The sequence below is a fragment of the Aspergillus viridinutans genome, assembly GCF_018404265.1.
Source record: "Aspergillus viridinutans IFM 47045 DNA, scaffold_5, whole genome shotgun sequence".
NCBI lineage: Eukaryota > Fungi > Ascomycota > Eurotiomycetes > Eurotiales > Aspergillaceae > Aspergillus > Aspergillus viridinutans.
Genome location: NW_025091221.1, coordinates 698,719 through 720,304, shown reverse-complemented (window position 1 = coordinate 720,304; position 21,586 = coordinate 698,719). Strand labels below are relative to the sequence as shown.

The 21,586-nt window shown below is 49.6% G+C and overlaps 8 protein-coding genes across 8 annotated transcripts; 4 read left to right on the top strand and 4 right to left on the bottom strand.

The window, feature by feature from the left end:
* Positions 1–964: 964 nt before the first annotated feature.
* Positions 965–2,777, bottom strand: Aspvir_007190 (asparagine synthetase domain-containing protein; the record flags this gene model as incomplete). Its single annotated transcript, XM_043270372.1, has 2 exons — positions 965–2,017; positions 2,067–2,777. The coding sequence occupies 2 exons, from the start codon at positions 2,775–2,777 to the stop codon at positions 965–967; spliced, it is 1,764 nt and encodes a 587-aa protein (XP_043126307.1).
* A 417-nt stretch (positions 2,778–3,194) lies between these two features.
* On the top strand, positions 3,195–5,732 carry Aspvir_007189 (guanine nucleotide exchange factor VPS9; the record flags this gene model as incomplete). Its single annotated transcript, XM_043270371.1, has 5 exons — positions 3,195–4,566; positions 4,618–4,695; positions 4,763–4,938; positions 5,001–5,632; positions 5,687–5,732. The coding sequence occupies 5 exons, from the start codon at positions 3,195–3,197 to the stop codon at positions 5,730–5,732; spliced, it is 2,304 nt and encodes a 767-aa protein (XP_043126306.1).
* A 1,196-nt stretch (positions 5,733–6,928) lies between these two features.
* On the top strand, positions 6,929–7,228 carry Aspvir_007188 (uncharacterized protein; the record flags this gene model as incomplete). Its single annotated transcript, XM_043270370.1, has 1 exon — positions 6,929–7,228. One exon carries the CDS (start codon positions 6,929–6,931, stop codon positions 7,226–7,228), a length of 300 nt encoding a protein of 99 aa, XP_043126305.1.
* A 1,529-nt stretch (positions 7,229–8,757) lies between these two features.
* Positions 8,758–9,545, top strand: Aspvir_007187 (uncharacterized protein; the record flags this gene model as incomplete). The annotated part of the gene is made up of 2 exons (XM_043270369.1): positions 8,758–8,924; positions 8,984–9,545. The coding sequence occupies 2 exons, from the start codon at positions 8,758–8,760 to the stop codon at positions 9,543–9,545; spliced, it is 729 nt and encodes a 242-aa protein (XP_043126304.1).
* An 863-nt stretch (positions 9,546–10,408) lies between these two features.
* On the top strand, positions 10,409–11,434 carry Aspvir_007186 (VIT1/CCC1 transporter family protein; the record flags this gene model as incomplete). Its single annotated transcript, XM_043270368.1, has 3 exons — positions 10,409–10,478; positions 10,533–10,869; positions 10,927–11,434. The coding sequence occupies 3 exons, from the start codon at positions 10,409–10,411 to the stop codon at positions 11,432–11,434; spliced, it is 915 nt and encodes a 304-aa protein (XP_043126303.1).
* A 208-nt stretch (positions 11,435–11,642) lies between these two features.
* Aspvir_007185 (DUF4202 domain-containing protein) lies at positions 11,643–12,245 on the bottom strand (the record flags this gene model as incomplete). Its single annotated transcript, XM_043270367.1, has 1 exon — positions 11,643–12,245. The coding sequence occupies one exon, from the start codon at positions 12,243–12,245 to the stop codon at positions 11,643–11,645; it is 603 nt and encodes a 200-aa protein (XP_043126302.1).
* An 864-nt stretch (positions 12,246–13,109) lies between these two features.
* Positions 13,110–14,507, bottom strand: Aspvir_007184 (uncharacterized protein; the record flags this gene model as incomplete). Its single annotated transcript, XM_043270366.1, has 3 exons — positions 13,110–13,193; positions 13,252–13,886; positions 14,003–14,507. The coding sequence occupies 3 exons, from the start codon at positions 14,505–14,507 to the stop codon at positions 13,110–13,112; spliced, it is 1,224 nt and encodes a 407-aa protein (XP_043126301.1).
* Positions 14,508–15,981: 1,474 nt separating this feature from the next.
* Aspvir_007183 (putative C6 transcription factor) lies at positions 15,982–18,656 on the bottom strand (the record flags this gene model as incomplete). The annotated part of the gene is made up of 4 exons (XM_043270365.1): positions 15,982–17,044; positions 17,102–17,864; positions 17,925–18,423; positions 18,510–18,656. The coding sequence occupies 4 exons, from the start codon at positions 18,654–18,656 to the stop codon at positions 15,982–15,984; spliced, it is 2,472 nt and encodes an 823-aa protein (XP_043126300.1).
* Positions 18,657–21,586: the final 2,930 nt, after the last annotated feature.

Below are 21,586 nucleotides of genomic sequence, written 5' to 3'. Positions count from 1 at the left end.
TGACGCTTCTGGCAGGATAAAAGTTTTCTTTACTTAATGCCTTGAATGGTGGGCATTGAAACACCATCTTATTTCTATCTTTTCGGGTACTCTTCGCCTGGCCTGCTTCTTACAGTCATCCTGATCCTTACCTAGGGTGCTGTTTCTCTTTCTTTGTGTTTCTTGTACTGATGGTCGGTTCTGATGTCTCCTGTCAAGCAGGATTGACTCGTGGCCAATTAATACTTTTGCTTTGCTCTTGCCTGTCAGTCGCTCAATTCCATCGATGCGAGTTTTGTCTGACGTGGCTCTTGTCTGTTTCAACATGTCCTGCGTTTAACCAGAGACTGTCTTTACTAAATTGAACTTAACTATGTCGCTCTCTACTCTTTTTCCAGTGTAGCTGTATCTCGCCTGTAGAGCTCAGATCACTTCCAGCTTCGGCCTGCGAGCATCTACTCGGTGAAGAATGATAATACCGAAAGTGGTTGTATTTACGCCTACGGATTGCAGAATCTCTTCAAACTACGGGGGATGAATGAGTATAATTGATCCTGCTCGACTCAGCTCAGACTTGCCTTTTTAACCCGTCATCGACTCAAAACCTCTTGATTCTCGGGAACCTGTCAGAGCCGCACCATCCATACCCTGACGTACCACAAGGAACACAGTGACACCAATACCCGGTCTTCCAATCTCGTCTCTCATAAACACGCCCAACCAAACATATAATCCAGCCCACAGCGGGAGGATTACATCTCGGAATGAGTGGCTTGCGATGAAACGAGCGGTAGAGAGGGAGAGTCTGCTCTATATGGTAGATTGCACGACAAGGGGATGATGGGCAATGAGAGGGCGAGCGAAGGGACGGAAGAGGCGGTCTCGGAAGTATCTGATCAGTGTTTTGTCATCACAGCTGGCCATATCATGCGCAGGGATTACATGGGATTGGTAAATGGTGTGGTCGAGGATAGGACTGTTGTATTCAGCTCAGTGCATCGGTTCCCTTGGTTCTACCATTTTCCATCTTTGCTGTCCTGGAGCCGAATTGGATTGCTCGTTTCTTTTCCCGAGCGACGGTTGCCATGCCCAGCTTGAGGGCCAGGAGGCGGAGCGCTTTCTTCTCTGGGTCGATGCCGGTATAATCCACACCGGTAGTTTCTGATGGGTCTGGGACGCCGAAGCCACATTTTTCCCATACGGGGGCTTCGAGCACGTAAGATACGAAGTCTTCGTCTAAGAACGGGTATCGCGCCTCGCGACCCCAGTTTGAGAGGATCCGATCATCGCGGCCGAGATTGCGCTTGCCGAGACGACTGATGTCCAGGTGGATCTCATCAATGAGACCTCTGAAACCGTTGCGGGCGAACGCTACTCCGTGCCGCGCGTAGCCCGCAAACAGTTCATCTGCTCCCAGGCCGGAGAGAAGTACTCTCGCTGGGCTTGTGTACTGGGTCGGTTCACACGAGGAATCCTGACTATTGAGCGCCGTGCCTCGCGCGCGAGAAGCAAAGTACAGCGCGCACGCGATGGACAGGTCCATCTCTGTATTGTGAGGCCTCATCAAGCGCTTCACCATATCACGGTGTGCGACAGTCTCAGTGTAGGGTATGTCTATCGCGACGAAGCGCCAGTTGCGGTCTGGGCAGACTCTCTGGAGTTCTGCGAATGCTGCGCGACCCGTAATGCGATCTGGACAACTTTCGTAGACTGATGATTTGCCACCTTCCTTGCCAGCAGCTGCGGCAGCGACTCGCGGGTTCTCGAAAGCAACGTTGAGAAGATCAATGGTCTCATTTTTGAGAAGTATGTCATGGGATAGTCTGGCAAGTAGAGTGCAATCCAGGCCACCAGAGAACAAAACGGCGACTTTCACATCACTTATAGTAATGGATGGTGGTTCGGGTACATTTTGAATTCTAAGGTGTAAAGATTGACGAAGTTTTCGCTCAAGCTCTTGGATGGGACAAGAGTCGATCGTCAAGGGCGGGGGCGTCCCAGTCGGAATAGATTCGTTCATTTGTGATATTGGACTTTTCTGTCCGTTTTGTCAGCGATTGTGTTGATCGAGGAGAAAGCGTATATACCAGGCAGCTGGTAGTTGCATCTTTATGCTCCCAGCGAAGTGTTTGGATGGCGTCAGGATTGAAGTTAATGGCACCTGATACAAGAGCATTGTGCAGTACGTCTTGTTCAAAGTCAATAAAATGCACGCCATCTGTGTCAACTTCTTCGAAATGTGATGACGAGGAACTATCGCAGACACTGCAAATTCTCAGATTTCCAGATTCACCTAGACCTTGCAACAAGGACCGTCGTCCGAGGCAGTCCCTACTGAAATATAGCCTCGAGTTCACTGCATCATAGAAAACAAAGGAAAAGGGACCTGTAATGTTACTTATGACACCCGCAATTTTCTGTACGGGATCTTCATGATCAACAGCGTCCAACGACGAATGGGTAGCGCGCAGGAACGACTGGAAAATGGACTCTGTATCGTTATCTTGGATAGGTTCGCCAGCTATCTTCCAGGCCTCGCCATTCCAGCAGAGCACGGATTGCGTGGGCGAATCCACGAGTGGTTGAGCATAGACATGATCTCCTCTCAATGAAAGCACCGTGGAGATGAATGTGAGAGTGACAGTCACCTTTGTCTGGCCCGTATGACTCAAAGACAATTCCTGTTGTCTTGTATGTACTTGGTAGCTGTCGGGTCCCCGGTTGCGCAGTAGATTGCAAGTCTCCTCATTTGGGAGCACTGACCCATTAGTGCTCAATGAGAAATAAATGCCACACATTGCAGCACAGTGGCTGCAAATACAATACAGCAAAAATCCTGGTTCCGGCGATCAGGGAACCAAAAAGGATAGATTGAAGAATAGTCAACCTCGGTGTTATGGGTTCCTCAGTGGCCGGATCTCGGGGCAACGATGATCCACATAGCTTCGTGGCGGGTGGTGATAACCAAATACTCCACGCTGCCTAAGCAGCCTAACATGGGTTCGATCGACGTTGTTTCATGCCCTCTCCTAGGTTAAATAGACATTTGCTATCTATTTTGTAATATCCCATTGTTGTTTGAATGATTTTTCCTTGCTGCTTTTGGGCCTGACCGCTGTGTGCTGGATATTCCTCATAATGATCCGTGACCTCGTCTGAATCTCCGTCCCCCACCGAGCTTCTACATTGACCGTCGGCGTGCATGCAGATTGCTTATGTCTGAACAAGCGATTCCTACGACCCCGGCTCCGGATGGACGACCGGACTCTCAGTGGGATATTCACGATCAAATAAAATCCAATCAACAGCAAACGAAATCCTCAGGTACCGTATCATCAGTGTCGGCGCATAATGATCCCTCAGCAACACAGGGCGACCAGTTGGGCGAAACGAAGGAGATACATCAAGATGGCTCACCAACCTCTGCGTTTGACTCGCCGAACATGACGTCTGAGAAATCCGCTCCAGATTCCTCAAAATCAACACCCGAACCCCAGGAGGCTTTGTCAGCGCGTATGGAAGGATTGTCGGTCTCGACGAATACAACAGAAACCGGCTCATTAGTAGACAGCGATGTGCCACCGCCTCTCCCAGAAAAAGACGAATCCTATCTTAGTACGAAATCCCAACTTGCACCGCCCCTGCAGACGTCCGTGAATGCGACTTCTGAATTGAGCGAGAAAGAGCTACCGGATGTACCGGGTGACGGAGAGAAGGAAGATAAACAGGACGCTGGGATGGAAGGTACTCGAGTGGATGACTCTGAATCCGAGATTCAGAACATCATGGGTCAGTTTCAGGACCCTGAACGCAGGGGCAGCCAGGAGCAGTTGATGTCTCCTCGTTTGGAGCTGGCTGAGCAATTTCTTGGAGGCCAGGGGCATTTTCCGCCGCGTCATTCGAGTCTTTCAAAGTCAGCAGAGGGAGGCCCTCAGGTGAATGCAGGGATACCACCTTCGGCTGTCGAGAAGCCACCTGCTCCTATTTCGAAGAGCGCACGTAGAGCTTCCGAAGACCATCCAGCACTGACTCGACGATCTTCTACGTCGACTGTCCCTCCACCTCCGCCGGAACCTGAGCCCGATCAACCGTTCGATTTCCATCGTTTTCTGGAACAGCTCAGGCACCGCACTGCGGATCCAGTGGCCAAGTTTCTCCGCTCATTCCTTAATGAGTTTGGCAAAAGACAGTGGATGGTACATGAGCAAGTGAAGATCATTAGCGACTTCTTGACCTTCATTACGAATAAGATGGCCATGTGTGAGGTCTGGAGGGATGTTTCCGACAGCGAATTCGATAACGCGAAGGAGGGTATGGAGAAGCTGGTCATGAATCGATTGTATTCGCAGACCTTCTCACCTGCTATACCGGCTCCTCCCTCAATCCCAAGAAGTGCAAGCAGAAGCAGACGAAGAGAAATGGAACGACTTCATGGGCCATGGAGGCGTGGTCAGCACCAGGAAGATGTCGAACGCGATGATGTATTGGCGCAGAAGATGCGGATTTACGGTTGGGTGAAAGAGCAGCATCTTGACATACCGCCTGTGGGCGCTCACGGCCGTCGGTTTTTGAACCTAGCACAGCAGGGTAAGTCTCGATGTCCGTTTATGCTGTGATTGTCTCTGACACTGAGCGTAGAGCTTCTGAAGATCAACGGCTACCGTGCACCACGTGATAAAGTGATTTGCATATTGAATTGTTGCAAAGTTATCTTCGGTGAGGCAGCAGAATGAGTAGTCCCTGAGCATGTAAAGTACAGGGCTGATGCCGATTTCTCTTGCAGGGCTGCTGAAAAATTCAAAACAAGCCGACACATCAGCAGATTCATTCGTTCCCCTTCTAATCTACGTCGTGCTACAAGCTCGCCCTGAGCATCTGGTTTCCAATATCCAGTACATTCTTCGCTTCCGAAATCAAGATAAGTTAGGAGGAGAAGCGGGGTACTACCTATCTTCACTGGTATGTCAATCAAACATTATTTGCCCTGATAATATAGGAAACGTAGCTGATTTCATAAACAGTCAGGTGCTATTCAATTTATCGAGACCCTGGATCGGACAAGCCTGACAGTGAGTGATGAGGAGTTTGAGCGTAACGTCGAGGCTGCCGTGTCTGCTATTGCCGAGCAGAATCGCGACTCCGAGTCTTTCGAGCCGAAAAGAGCAGAGCGTCCTACGCCGGAAAGCTCTCAAGCTCCATCGCGGGTTTCAACCGATACACAAAGACCTGCGGCGCGGAGAGAGGCGCCGCAAACGAGTGACGAGGAGAGCGCACCAGTAGCAGGACTATTGCGGACTATTCAGAAACCACTATCAACAATCGGAAGGATGTTTTCGGACGAGCCAGATTCGCCACACGAGCGGCCAATACAGCCTGCCGGCACCCCGCAGCCGGGGGCACCACCGCGACTGTCCCCTAACGTATATCAGCCGCCCCGTAGCAGTAGTGAGGGGCCCCGTAATGCGGCACAGCCGCAGTTGGCCAGGGTACTGGATGCGCAAGATGCTGCTGCACGTCAAGCTAGCGCCGAGGATGCGGAGGCGCGAAGGATTCAGCGGGCTGAACACAATAACGTGGTGGAGACGCTGTCGAACATGTTTCCGAATCTTGATCGCGACGTCATTGACGATGTGGTCAAGATGAAAGAAGGAAGGTTAGTTTTTCTATGATATAAGGCAGAGAAGCATTGCTGACGCTGTTGCCGCAGGGTTGGTCTGGCCGTCGACGCATGCCTCGCTCTGAGTGCGGAGTAGGAGAGTACTACTGCTAGTAGGATATTGGAGAGCCTGCATGGATTTTGAGGCTGTCATACTATGGCTTTGATAGCCGCACGTCACAGCATGTCGCTTATCTTGTAGCTATTCAGGTCTTCTAGTCATGCATGTGCATATATTACTCGGGGTAGCTATGACTGCTCGAGTGCCGTCTCTAATGCATGGATCGAATTATACTTCGCGGTCATCTATGCGCTATATCGCAGTAAACCTTTCCCAATACTTAATCAAACCGAGTCGTCATACCACAATGGTAAATGTACTGTTGTCGAGCATATCATGTGATTTGTTGTAGTCTGCGATATTGACCACGGTCCAGCCTCTCAAACTAGTGGCGAATCAGAGCGCTCCAAAAGCACCTCGCTTGCAGCTAGCGGCGTTTGACATTCCCCACCACAACATATATAAGACTCGTCCACCCCCCATCCTTTTATCTTTTTCTTCTTTCTTTTCTTCATACTTACCTTGTTTGGGTGGCTGCGATCAAGAAGGCGGTCCACCACGGATTGGTCCCTGCATTGCACAGCGCGGCGGAACAATCCGTTCAACGGCCTTCGGGTCATTGACAGGCGTATTCTTTGGCACTTTCCACCTCGTGGATATCATACTTTCCTTTTCATCAGTTCTTGGGCCAGTGGCTCGAGGGTGGAGAAGAGGTCTGATATGTTGCATCCTCTTATGGACTGCGGAGTAATATAATGTAGTTTTCTGGCTGTGTGCAAGTCGCTTGTCTCCTGGAGGAGGGAGTGGTTTGCTTGTCAGAAGAAGTTTATACACAGTTGCTTGTATATATCTACACTGGAGGTTATGTGATCAATGAAGACGCCATTTTCAAATGCTTACTCTGATTTGAAGTAGTCCGTGCTACGAAGTAGAATTATTTGGGATGGTAACCCTCTGATCTCGCGGTTTTTTTTTTTTTTTGGCTTTGGCTTTGGAAAACAGTCTGCGCCACAACAGTGGCGTGTGAGTAGAAAATCTCAGCCACAGCAGTGTAGAGAGTGACGTTGGTCGCCACAGCCGTCAGTCAGTATCCACCACGGAATACATAAACACATCGTTGTCAGCTATTTACTGAGTCCATCATCACACACGTACAGACTACAATCCTCTAAACTACTACTTCCTCCTGTTTGTGACTACCTATACCGCGAAACAATCTCCACAAACCCAAGATGCCTCACCAAAATCCTCCCTCTAATGAAGGCAAGCAGCCATCAACTGGAAATCGACCTACTGGCTCCGCCGGTTATGCATCATTAGAAGCGCTATCCACAAGAGAAGGCAACGCCAGCGGACGAGTCTTTGGTACAGGCACCGGCGGCACGGTCACGTCGCCGGAGTATTCGTCCGCCCTGAACTCGGATGTCCTGCAGAACGCGGAGAGCGATCGTGCCATGAGCAAGGAGGAGGCCGATAGGATGTACGAGCAGCGTATGGAAGAGGAATATGCGAAGAGAGAGGGTGGTGCTTGAACCATATGGCGATGCTGACACGAATCTCCTCTTCGTGTATTTATAGTTCCCTGAATAAGAATGCATATTATAGACGAGTCGTTCGCGTGCTAAAATGATCCTCATGGTCTCGGCAGAGCGTGGCGTTGAGTCGTAGCTTGTAGGTAGCAACTGTTAAAAGTTGACATTGTAAGAAAAAAAAGAAAAGAGCGAAGCCAGTCCGTTTCGAACGGACGTACTCGCGATGCTCCAGCAAGACGGCTGACACTCCTACCTGCAAACGAGGTCTGTAAGTGTAGAAAAAAAAACTGGTAGCTTCTCTTTGATTGAGCGTGTCATCCTTAGTGCAGGGGCCATGCTAATCTTCTCTGTATCGTTTCAAATTGACCAAATGCCCGAAGGCACTAGAGTAGAAATTGAAATGGTTTATATGCCTTTCAGAAGTAGGGCTTCCGGCGGCATGATTGGTCGGTAAGCGGGAGTGTAAGGAACACCAAAACTTCCAAGTTACCTTTACCTTTCTGTGGTCCTGGGACAGCGACGCACCGAGATTGAGGAACGAGCCATTTCAAGGTGAACCCTGGTAAAAATTATGAGGCTATGTGGTCCTGCAAAAGTGGAGGCATTACACTCTTGATCTGAGGCTCCGATGACTTGTCGAGTCATGTTTGAGAGCAATATGAGCGGGATCCTCCAAGCCACAAAAAAAGAAACGCAGGCAGATGTCAACTAATCAACGAGTCTTTTCAGTATTCACCCCCAGATGTGACTGGTGCCTGGTGACAACTCACGAACGTGATTAAGCACCCTATCAAGGAGCTCTCAGGGTTTTTCAGGTGTATCAAAGTTGAGAATCTAGTTTGATTGAAGTTGAACTTTGCTTAAATGGAGCCTCGTATTCTACTCTTCCTTGCGATGTGATTAGAGCGGGAGGTCCCTGCCAAGCAAAAATCGTATTTTGGCGTCAGATCATCTCGTCCTAAAGTTCCGTCTATACGAGCCTCAAGATCCGTTTTGGGATCTGATCATCCACGCGAAGTCTTTCCTTCAGGACCCCTACCCGTTCATTTGCTGCCGCTCCCCCTTTCAGGACTCCATTCTCAAATAGATTCAGGGTTTGACTACTTCGATTCCAGATTGGGATATCGGTTCGACTCCGTAGGAGCCATCTTAGACTCTTTTTCTCCATCGATAGTCAGGCGAAGGCCTACAATGACCGTCCTAGTGCGCGATGATAGGCTCCTCGTTGGGAGTCCTTCGTCTGAGAGGCCTGAAGCAGCAATTTATTTGCATGGGCCTGGAAATCGTTTCCAGCCGCATTCGATTCTAATAATATAACTTTAATGGCCATGGGCAGTATAAAGTCTCGTATCGCCAGTAGATGATGTTGAATCGACGTGCGCAAACTTGAGTATTCTTCACGTTTCCTCCAAACTTCTTTCATTTAAGGTTATTGTCATCTTCCAGAGGGCATATTCCTGTAGTCCGTCGAATACAAATCGATCACACACTGTCCTTACCTTCAGCACGACAGTCTTTCGGCTTCCACCATGCAGTACAAGACCCTTTCCTTGCTCCTTTTGACTGCCACTGCCCTGGCTGCACCAGAGGCCAGGCCGGAGGCTGCTCCTGAAGCCGCTCCCGAAGCTTCCCCAGAAGATTTTGGCAAGAGACAGTATGATTACTACTCGAGCCTCATGAACGATCTGAACAGCTTGTCAGTATATCCCCAGAAGCAAGTAAGCTGAACGATACTAACCGATCTTGCGGCAACAGGGCCGACACCAACAACTGGGACAAATACTTGACCAACACCGACTACGAGCAATACCTGACCAACACCGACTTTGGCGGTTACCCAACCAATACCGCCGTTGGCAACGCTCCTACAAACACCAAGATGGGCGGCGTTCCGACTGACCAGGGAGGTCTCGGCTCCTCCATGCCAACCGCCGCTTTCACCTACGACGGCATGCCTCCTCCGTCCATTGCCTCTGTGCTCATCACTGCTGTTCCTTCCTCATACCTGTCTGAGCTGGCCAATCCCAGCGCTCGCTCATCCCTTATCCACGATATCCAACAGGGTCACTACCCTGCCTGGTACAGCAATCTGCCTAACAGCGTCAAGCAGTGGATCTCGACCAACTATGCTTCCATGACTGGTGCCGCAGCAACGGCCACCGGCAAATCGGGCTCTGGGTCTGGATCCAGCGGATCTGGTTCTCAGGGCTCTGCGTCGAGCACCAGCTCGCAAGGCGCTGCTCCTGCTGCCACTGGTGCCATTGCGGCTAGCATTGCGGGTGCTGCTGGTATCCTTGGTCTTGCCCTGGCTCTGTAGGTTGATCAACGTACAGAGTTGACTGGTCGACAATACTTCTGCTTCGTTATCGATGATATTGAACTGGTTGGAATGTTTAGTGATAATTATGATGTTTAGTTCTTGAAAATAATACCTTAATGTCAGATTAACCGTTGCGACGGACTACCAAGAAAACCATCGGCATTCCGCCATCATTCCTGTGACAGTCCTACTTCAACGCAATTGTAATGCTTCATTATCAGCGGCAATGACTTCCACAGCTTGGACTGGGGGCAAGGGCAGCCCTAGGTAACATTAGTCCGTACTCTCGTCCAATCATAAAGACTGCAATATCCGAACCCGCAAGGTTGATCGAGGCCGCTGCCACTAGATATGAAGGATGGTCCTCGAGAGCGCATTTTATGCAGCCTGAAATCGCCAAGACACAATCAGCCAGTCCTAGACGCTGCAAAGGTCATCTCCTTGCGCCACTCGCCAATGAGATTTTGCGGATTATCATAACACAGACCACCAGCTGCGGGAGATACGATCCAGATCTGCGAATGCTGACAATTACGGATGCGTTGATTGGCGGATTGCCACGAACCTAGAACCCCCTTGATGTATCAGCAAGAGACACTACACACAAATTTGAATACCTTATAAGAGTCTAGGGATATTTGAGACTGGACGGGTCAAGCATATTAGTCCTCTGCTGTGACTTGTGGCTATCATTTCATCTCACAGTCAACTCGCGTCTGTCTGAATCGCCTGCTGACTCTGACGTCAGTGCCACTGCTTGCCTGCAATACTGTATATTTCTCTTCTTCCTATTTTGGTCCTTTTGGGGCTTCAGAGCCTCGAACCCATTATCCTGTCGAGCTCATAAATCATCTCCTGAAATGGCGCTTTTATTTCTTAAACAAAGGCTTTTTCCGACTAAAGGAAAACAACGCCGATCAGATACCTATGGTTCGTTGAACGCGGCTATTTACCGAAGCATACACTACGCTAACCAGGCAACAGGCAAGCCTCTTTTATCAGCAAGTGATTCCGACACTCTGGGTAGCGATGCGGACCAAGACCTCGAAGCTCAAAGATCCTATCGTACCTTCCACACATCTCGACCCGACTCCGACTCTGTTTCATCAAGTTCCTCTACTCCCCGATCACGCATCAACCCGCGCATCGTCTCGGATGCCATCCTGGGTCTATCCGATGGCCTCACTGTCCCCTTTGCGCTGAGTGCTGGTCTCTCTGCGCTGGGAAATACTAAGGTCGTCGTACTGGGTGGACTTGCCGAGCTGGCAGCCGGTGCCATCTCCATGGGTTTGGGTGGATACGTCGGGGCCAAGAGTGAAGCGTGCGTTTTCCCGCTCACGTCCTTGTTGTAATATGGTTGTGGACTAACAGCATACAGAGAGTCGTATCAAGCGACTGTCCGCGAAACAAAAGAGTTGATTGAGACTTCCTCTGTCGAGACCAGCACCATCGTCCACGATACATTCTCCGCTTACGGTCTACCGGAAGCCGCCATCTCGCAGATCAACGCGTCGTTGCATGCGTCGCACGATCGTCTCCTTGACTTCCTCATCTCGTTCCATCACAAGGAATCCCAGCCTGATTGCAACCAGGCTTGGATCTCAGCCATCACACTCGCTCTGGGGTATTTCGTTGGAGGGTTCATCCCGCTCATACCCTACTTCATGGTCGACCAGGTTATCGTGGCGCTGTACTGGAGTATTGGCGTCATGGCTGTAACGCTGCTTGCGTTTGGGTACATCAAAACCTGTGTCGTTCGGGGATGGAGCGGTAGGGACAACATCATTGCGGGTATCAAGGGTGGCGTGCAGATGTGCTTTGTTGGAGGCGTAGCGGCCGGTGCTGCTATTGCGCTTGTGCGATTGATCGACCATGGTTCTGCTTGATTTCATGATACCACAGACTCTGACTTTTGTTATACATCAAAAGTCCAGGGTCATATAGACCGAGCGCGGCGTTTGGGACAGGGACTGGGACTGACACTTAATTTTATGATGACATGTACGATACTTGACTCTATACAACTTTCCTCAAATCACAAACATACCTAGACCAGGGTATCTTCGACATTTACTTCTACTAGACGCAAACCCATCACCCACTCAAAGCCTTCTCAACCAACCCCCTCGCCCTGTCCGACATCTCAATCTCCAACGCCAACTCATGCCCCCGCTCCGACATCTTCCCCCATGTCTTCCTCAGAATCCCCAGAATCTTCTCCTCATCATGCCCCCTCCCAAACTCCTCAAACTGATCATCCAAAAACACAAGACAAGCCACATCCTCCAGCACCTGCGTCTCCTCATCCTTCCGCAGATCCTCCTTCCGCACCAACGCCGCCACCCTCCCCGCCTCGGCCTCCGAGAACCCCGCCTCCAGACAGATCCGCTCCGCGAGCTCGGCCTGCCGTTTCGCGAGGTACGTCCGCCAGGCGTAGTAGCCTGCTTTTGTGGCGGGGTACGAGTCGCGGGGCACCTCCCAGCGTTTGAGATGCTGGGCGCGGATGGCGAGTTGGAGGGGCTCGGAGGGGCTGGCGGTGCGTTTGTGCAGGTAGGTGGTCATTTTGTTGGCGTAGTGGAGCTCGTAGGGGACTGTGCCATTGTCGGCGACGGTGATGCGGCGGGGATCTTCCGCGTGGGCTTCGTCGATGAGTGCGAGGGCTCTGGTGAGTTTGTCGCTCGGGGTGGGGGTTGCCATGTTTGGAGTTTTGCGATTGTTGCTCGCGATGATGATTTCGCTTGGATTGGTATGCGTTGACAGAGATTGAAGGAAGGTAGGAGATTCCCCAAGTAAGCACACTGCAATAGAGTTGTAGATAATCGGGACCTTGGGATTGGTCCTCATCTCCGCCCCGCTTGATAGCACATTGATCGATCTTGCCCCGCTGATGGGTGAGTTTAAGACGACTATAGTAAAGAGAGGCTTCAGGCAAAACCATTCATATGCATTCATCTAGATATTGTATCACATTGGCGGCATCTTTGTGCCAGCGAAGTCTCCCTAGCTATTTGTCCGTAGACAGAAAAAGACGAAAAAGAATACACAACCTCACCCGTGTCCTTCAAGAGAGAAAAAGAGAAGGGTACCGCCCTATCACCAGCATGATTGATGTGCCTTGACCAAAAAGTCATCCACCTGGGCGACGGAAAAGGACAATTCAACAACAATTGACGCATCGAAGATCCAGCAGAAAAGCTGAAACACAAAAGAAAAAGGTAATGAAATGAGAACATTCAAAAGCGGCAAGAGCATCCGTTTCCGCAGCTGATTATTGCTCCCCACCGAACGCCGTCCCATTGTGAAAGCCGGGTATATCCAGCACCGTAATGCAAAAAAAGAAAAAAAAAAAATGTACGGAGAAGTAATAAATGGGTCCAGGACAAGGTCATCGGCCTCATATCCGACCACAGCGATATCTCTCTAGCGCATGCATATTCATGCATATGCCACGGATAGTCAATGCCTCGCCTCCTGGTCTGGAACATCGCGGAGCCTTATTCACGAAGAGAAACATTAAATAGAAAATTGCTTTTCATGCCGTAGATCTTAAGGTTCGTTCGGTTACCTCGCTCCAATGCCAAACATACCGACGCCGTAGCTACCGCCTCTATCGGGCAGCGGAGTCGAAACCTTTGAAACATGCTCCTTTACGAAAAACGATCAGTCGTGTCCACGACCCATCCCAAAAGGCATGTGATCTTACCTTCTTTCGTTTCTTCTTTCCAATTCCTTCACTGTTGGAGTAGAATGCGGTGTCATCATCGTCATCGGCGTAGCCTTCGCCATACCCGACGAAGCTGTTGTCGTCATAATGCCTCTTGCGCCCGCGACTGGGGCGAGCGCGTTCCGGCTCCGTAGGAAGAGGTGTATCATTCGCTTGGCTAGGCGATCGGGCGGTATTAGGAAGTGTAGCTGATTTCTTTCCGTCCCCATGGCCCGCATGTTTCGATGGCTTCTCGTGACCCAAGACGTCCTCCCAGTATTCGTTGTTTGGAACTGTGCCCGGCTCCATCTGCATCGCCTTCATCTGAAGATTATGCAATGCGGAATCAATGTCGGCGACCTTAATTTCCTTTCCATAAACCTTCTGGTTCTGCCATTCCTCCTCGGGCCACATGGTCAGATGTCGGAGCCCGCCAGGAGCAGAGGGGTCGTGCTTCACGGGTTTGTTTCTCCCTGCGAGCCCCAGCCCCTTCAGTTTGCCCTCATAAGACTTCCTGAGCCTGTTGATCTTCTCCCCCGTGACAGGATCCATCCTTGCAACCGATTTCGCAACCGGGCCTAGACCGTAAAGTGAGATGAGATCTAGCGCTGGGTCCGGGCCGGTCGCAATATGGGCTGTAGATTGCATAAAGCACAGTGTTAACAAATCTCAGTTCAATAAGATATGGAACATAGTGCATTGTGAAACGGCACGAATGGTCGTGTAGAGAAGTTAGCAGGGGTATCCTTACAGCTTTTGCAAAGATGGAATGCGGAAGAGAAATCCTGCTGCAGGGACTCTAGGCTCAGTCCATCGGATTTAGAGGAAGCGTTGATGTCCTTGTCAACATCCATGGCATCTGTATCGCTGCGCGTATGCGGGACGCCCACGCTTGCAAAATCGCGGACATCTATCCCTGGAGTTGGCCCTTCCAACTCCCGATCGTGATCGGTCCGTCTGTGCTCTGACTGTTGTGTAGATGATGAATGCAGGCCTGAGTCTGCTTGCACATGCTCAAATGATGTTCCCGCGTGCTCTGAATCCTCGACGGAAGTCGGTCCCATGAAGTGGCCGCTCACACTGCTGGCCGGAGTAGGAAAAGAATTCGTTGCACCTAGGGTCGGCTGTTGTGAGGTCTGCGTAGACATCGGAGCTGAGGAAGGAGGGGATGAAAGGTTCGCAGGTTGTGACGTCGCCTGGCTGGGAGGTTGGGAGGATGCGATATTGGTGGCATAGTTAGAAGCGCTTACCGACATCAACGGAGGAGATGTCGGAGTCTGTGGAAAATGTTCAGAGGATATATACGGCGGATGGTTCTCTTTCAATGACCCGGAAGCGGGAGATGATGGTGAAGGAGGCCCTGCTCGGAATGACGCTGATGAGGCGCAATCAGACATGGGGATCCTAGATGAGAAATCCAGAACAAGAGACAGGCAAGAAGCCCAAGCAGCCTGAGCCCTGAGACCAACCGTGACAAGATCCTATCTAGAAGATCTTTGATACGGGGGTAGCAAGCCAGGGCAGATCAAGGCTTTTGAGAGGGGGGGGGGGGGAATGTGATCACGCCGGTCGAGGTTCGCTCAAGTAGGACGTTCCACGACCGTCTAAATGCCGCGCATTCCAATCAAATCACACGATCTCTAACTGAAGAGTCGAGGGATCAATATTTTGTTGAGGTAAAAGAAAGAAGTGGAAGGCGATGTTTGGTGTTGGTGGTGAATAGTGATGCCCTTTGATCCTCAATAATGGAGGAGAAACGACTGGCGATGTTGGATGACGGCAAAGAGCGCACACGTGATCGGGTGTCTTTTCGCGCTTGCACTCGGGGGCCGGGATTAATTACTTTCCTATTCGGGTAATGCGCTGTACAGAGTGTAGAGACCTTCGGTGCCGGGGAACGGCAAAACATGTTGAACCTCAGATCTTGACCTGGTGATTTGAGAATAACCTCTCTTTGATTTTGACAGATGAATTACATTAAGCCTGTATGCATTCGCCGTAGATGGTTGACTGGAAGTCTTTGTACGTCCTTTGTCAAGAAGCTTGGTACCTTTGTACAGCCGTAATTCCTAGGTAGACACTGCCAAACTCTCACGGATAGCGGACGAGCGCTTATTTATGGATCATAGATGTCAGCCATCGAGATCTTACGCTTAATTCTCAGTCAATGCTCGCAGGTTCATTGTTCAATCAACTGGACTCAACCTACGGAGTTCCGAACTCAAAATGGGATAGTGAATGTCTCGAAGATTGTATCGCTTCACGCATAGTGCATCTAAGAGGTCATGTGGGGGTCCTGAACTTTTCCGTATTATTGTCTGCTTTCATAAACATGCGCCCGCAGGCCTGATAGAATTGACCTTTGGATGTGGTATCTGGCTACAAGCGTTCAAAAGTGTTGGATTGGATCTAGCGCTGGATTGCCCATGTTAATCATAATGGATTTGAAACGATACACTATCGCTCAATAGAGTCCATGCCCGTCAAATCAGCGGCCAACCGTTCCAAATACAATATAACCTCTCTCCCTTCAAACAGTTGTACGTTGATCTAGGATAGTAAAGACATTGATCTGAAGTGAGTTTGGTTGCCCCAACTCCAAGCCGAGCACATTATTCCAGAATATTGAATAGAGCAGGATGGGGTATAGGTGGATTCGCAGACAATGAAGACATGTATATCGCGAATAAACCAGAGATGAATGATTTTCAACAGGGAGTTTCGCGAAGGTCATGACTGATAAAATGTGGCCGACTCTCTCACAAGTTGTGCGGAGACGTCGGGGATATTTTCCTCCAATGATGCCATAAGCTCAATCTGCTCTTGCTGACTGAGCGTCCTTCCTCGCCATGGTGGAATGGGATAAGCTCCATTGAAATACTGAGAATATTGATCATCGATCGTGTCCATCCAGCGCATTGGGTCAACGGCAGCATCAACGTGGGTCAAATGGCTCGCTGTCGTCGAGGCAACAGTGAAATTAGGATCCCAACCGGGCAACCCCGGAACTACTGAAGGAAATGAATTAAATGGTGTTGTGGGATTGAAAGGGACATCGGAGAATACGGTGGATGACTCGGTGTACCCCTGAGGTGTGTATGAGGCCTGCGTAGAATTCGAGTCGGACGGTTGCAATGGAGGGGGTTCAGTCTCCCAATGTGAGTAGGATGGAGGCTTTTGTGACTCGGCTCTCACGGCTGCAGCCGGAGACGCTTGTGAGTATGGGAAAGTCGGGTCCGCGGAGTGTCCTCTTGAGACAGTGCCGACTGACACAGTGTCATGAATTGAATGATTTCCAGCTCGGAATGAAGTTGTCGTACTAGAAGGGCTGGAAATGGAAGGCGGAGTCATCACGTCCTGCGTAGACGACGGTGTTGCATGGTTAGAGGGCGAATGAACGACAAACGACTCATCAGTATTATAAGCCTTGAGGCATGCAGTCACAAGATTTTTGTACAGCAGCAAAGCGGACTCAACCCCGGGCCACCTCTCCGCAGCAAGCATCATCGCTTCCAAAGCGACGTCGAGATGAGCCCTGACCTCCTCTATGGGATGCTCCCTTCGAATATCGGGGTACGATAGGGACCAGAGAATGGTATTGAGCGCCATAAAGAGTGATTGTGTGAAAATCCAGGTCAAATCAACAGACCTAGTGGCGATTTGCTCTCGTTGCATTGCAACATTGAACACCGACGCTTCATAGCATTTTCGTGCAGCCTCAACAGAGGGTTCGGGAACTTGAGGGGATGGTCGGAACATGAAGACGATCATCGTATTCCGTCTGCCATGAAACCTATTGGGAGAATGTCGGTGATCAGCAAAGTCAACAAGATGGGATTTTACTTCTTACCATTTTTCGCTCAATCCGCTACCGCCATCGTTCTTAGGACAAGAAGCCACCCAGTGGTCAAGCTTGGCTAGCATCTGCGAGAACCACGGGTCTTGATCATTCGCAGGGGTGTCACGCTTGTTCAAATACAGAGTTCGCCGTATCTCTAACTGTAGCAATCTCATCTTGAAAAAGTGGATGGCTATGCACTTGGCTAAGATTGGTGTGCCTCCTGGAAGAATTCCATCGGCTGTGATGTATCGATCGTCCACAAGTTCGAAGAATTTGACGTTGATATAATCATGGGGGATGGAATAGCAACTTGGCCGACCAAGACTATGCGCGAGGCCGAGTTCCATCGAGGTGACAATCCAGAATAACCGTCTTCGCATGTCAACCTCCAACGGGTCCAATGGCCGCCCATCCGGCGACTTGGTAACTGTCGCTTCTTCGCTCAGGCCGAGGTCTTGACAGAGTTTGACCGCCATCCCGACAACCCAGTACGCAGCCGTTCTTGTGGGCGTCAGCATAGAGTATTGGGCTATGAGGACGAGGCATTGCAGAGCCCTAAGATCCATTCGCCTAAGGGATGCCTCTAAATATGGCAGTGCTGCCAAGTAGTAACTGTCAGCCAGTCCTGCATACTCGGTGCTCATTTTTTGCATGCTGATGGCGATGACCATGCGGAGTTGGAAATTGAGGCAAGGGTCATCAAAGCCATTGAAGACCTGTTCAACCTCCTGGCGAAAAGAAGGCTCGTGCAGGGTCGGCAGCATCGCTTGCGCTGCAGATATGGTCAGACGAAATGCATCAGGAATCGTCGACTTAGAGGGGCAGAACTCACCCTTGACTACAAATACATCAATCAGTCGATAAGTCAGATTACGCGGGGGTAAATTAGGCTGAGGGATTGAGCTGATCATGGGGTAAACTTTCGATGTCGGTTTAGAGCTTTCTAGCGCAAATGCTGCTTTGATCTCCTGTGCTGTGAACTCAGGAACAACATCTTTGATGCTTTTTGAGTCTGTGTTCTGCTTGGCCATCTCCATGACCAAACGAGTAATTGCGATACCGCTGGATGGCCCAAGGTACCTCGACTCATCATTTTCTTTGAATCGAATGCGCCCCGCCTCTCGGACCATGAGCTCGGCATCTGCAGCATGTTGAATATCTTTCTCCAGATCGGCCAATTCTTTCTCTAACATGTGAGCCTTTTCACGCAGGGAGATAATGTATGTTCTCGGTATGGTGCACTTGCGGGCGGAATCGTAGTATACGCATTTGGCGTTACTGCGTTCGCACGGGGAGCATCTTGGAATACCTGGATCGCACCTAGATTTTCGCTTGGTAACTCTTAGCTTAGGAACGAGGAGTTCGAGAGGCGGGGCGGGGTAGATGAAAGATGATGAATTCACGAAAAGGAACATACCTGTCGGCACCTGGTACACGCAGTCAGTGTATGCGCAATCCGCCCGTCGGGAGCTTCTCCTATCTGCTGTGATGATTTGTCGGATTGCTCCTTCCACGGATTTGTAAATCGTGGATGTGATTCCAGCGGACTCGAATGTGTGGCCATGGTCGTGCGTTGGGTAGAGAGCCCACGAGTTGTTGCGCACGTTCAAAGCGATTCCGAGTCACAAAGCACTACGCAACACAGCTTCCATGCCTTCACATGGAGCTGCCCTTGTGAGGGGTTCTTGAGTTAAGTTAGACCCACAGTAACAATCGATATTTCGAGCACCGGCAGAATAATGTTGACGACAGAGCACGGTCGACATATTCAGGGTTCGTCTGCAAGGAGGCGTAGGCGGCAGCACCCGTAAGAAACCATCAATCTGGAACGTTAAATCAGAGCACTCGTGACTCGTCTCAAAATGCTCGCAGGCGATTATTCTATTATTTTGTGAGCATGGCCGACACGGTTATATGTTTTGATCCTTTGATGTAAGGAGGAGGGACGTGGTAGTACCTCCTCGGTCCAGATCCCGGTGCATTAACAAGGGCGCTTAGTCAAGGGATGAGCCAAAGACTCGTTAGGTAGATAGGTAGTTACGTAGGTACCTGCGGGAGGTAAGAGGTGAGGTAAGGTAACATTAACCACTGAGACCAACCAGTCGTAGGTGAGTATTTCATATTCCACCCCACCCCAATGCTCAAGCTCACAACTGTCCAAGATATATCTACATGCTCTAGTTAAATCATTATTTCGATGTCCAAGAACAGACTACGAGAATTATTTTCTGTCTTTGCTAAGTATTTCTGAATTGGCCAAATGTACCGTATTCAATCACCCATAGGGCCATAGCTGTAAGTTGCTAGGGGGCCATTCAGTAGAGACGACGAGCTTCTGATATTTATCCAGCAACCGTGGTCGTCGATAAGGAAAGTTTCTATCGTTCAGAATTATGGGCAAAAGGTTGCTGGAGGGTATTGCTTAGCTCCAGCAACTGCCACAGACTTAATATACAGGGTTCAGCAAGTAGGAGGTTGGCCGCACCATAAACTAAGGGGTCAAAAGTATCCGGACACTCTAAAAAATTGAAAAATCCGACCATTTTCAATCCCATATTTCTCAACCACCATACTATTCTAGTACATAAGAATAAACTAGGGGATAGTAGATATTAATATTTAGTATACCATCCCTTTGCCTGGTAAACTGCACGTAATCTACGTGGCATTGAGCGAATTAGACTATTAATCTTCTCCTGAGGGATAGCATCCCATGCCTCTATAATAGCCTTGCGAAATCGGGTCCAATCTACCTTGGATCTGCCTCCTAAGAAGAGGTTAGGATAGAGCTGTAAAAGCTTCTTCTTTAGGAGGTTCCAGAGGTGTTCAATTGGATTCAAATCAGGCGAATGCGGAGGCCATTCCATGACCCAGATTCCATGAGATTCAAACCACTCCTGCGCCTGGTAAGATGTATGGATTTTGGCATTATCTTGCTGAAAGATCTGGCCAGGTTCATAGATTGGAAGGAGGCCATCTTCAAGGCATTTTAGATAAGAATTGGTAGAATACCCCCCTCGGGGAGCCAATTCATCGCGATCCATGATCACCAGCTTTGTACGGCCCCCAATCCAGATTGCGCCCCATATCATTTGTGAAATATCCTTCCCATGATTTGTTAAGTTAACTAGATCATGCCGGTATGCCTCATTTGAGAATCAGAAGACAAATTAGGTGGAATTATTTGGCTTTCTTTGGACGGAACATTCATCAGAAAATAGTACTTCCTCCCAGTGAGGAAAATCAAGCCACGTACGCGCAAATTTATAGCGTTTCTTGACTGTGTCAGGCTTTAAAGGGATCCTTTTCTTGCTCTTCCACTTCTTGAGGTGATATCTCTTCAAAACACGTTGAATAGTTGACTTGGAGACCCCCCCAGGCGAGTATGCAACCAAGGCCTTCCAGCTCATAGAAGGGCTCCGGCGGACCATCTGATAGATATAACGCTTAGCAGAGGGACTAAGCTTTTGGGGTCTACCCATTCAAGGCCTTGATTTCAGGGTTTTATGGTGTTGGAAGCGTTCTTTGGTTGCATAAATAGTGCTGCGACTGACGCCAAATTCCTTTGCAAGTTGTGTAGGCGATTGTTGATTCTCTAGGCCATATAAAATAGCCGCGCGTGATTCAGGTGATAGTTCAGCTTTAGGCCTTCTATTTCCACTAATTTCGGTCCCAAAAGACCTCATTTTAATAGAATGGTTGGTGGTTGAAAGAATTGTTGATTATTTGACGCGTCGCGGAAAGGCGGAATGTCCGGATACTTTTGACCCCCGATGTATAAACTAGGTCATATTCCTCAATGGATGATTGGCTCCTGAGCAGGAACTCTGCTTCCTGTTACCTCTCGCAGGGATGCTTCGTGTTATTGAAATTTACAGCTGTCGTTGACGTGCTCTACACAGCGAAGGGGTTGCTCTGAGGAGACTATTCATGCTAGATGTCAAGCATGGTGTTGCAGCAGGTCTCTCTGATTGAAACATCGACTGCGACTGCGAGCACGACTATACTTTTCTCTGATTGCTCGTCTGACGGTCCATCACGAAAGGCATTATTGCTAACAGCGGCAAGCATTGCTTGAGGTCTCATATGACTTGGAGCTTCCTAAATCGGGTGGAAACCAGATCCTGGCGAGGTCAATATATACTGCGGCGGTCCACTCAGTGTAATGCGTTTCCCAAGGTACTTACTTCCTTCGGGGGATCACATGATGGCTAACATGGGAATTCTTACTGAGTCTTCAATTAACTACAAGACTTCCGTGACCAAGCAAATTGCGGAGGTTCTCAAAGCCATGAGTGAGGGCAAACAGAGCTTCAACTATGTTTCTTGATACCGCTGCAATGGGGATGAATTTGCTCGCCTTCTTTTTGAGCAGTCACCAGAAGTGTCCAGTCTTTCGCTACGACAAGTGACTGGTCGGTTATTTCACCGAATCGAAGGCATCCGAATTACTGATAACCTTCACTAGAAGTGAAACCACAGATTTCAAGGGTG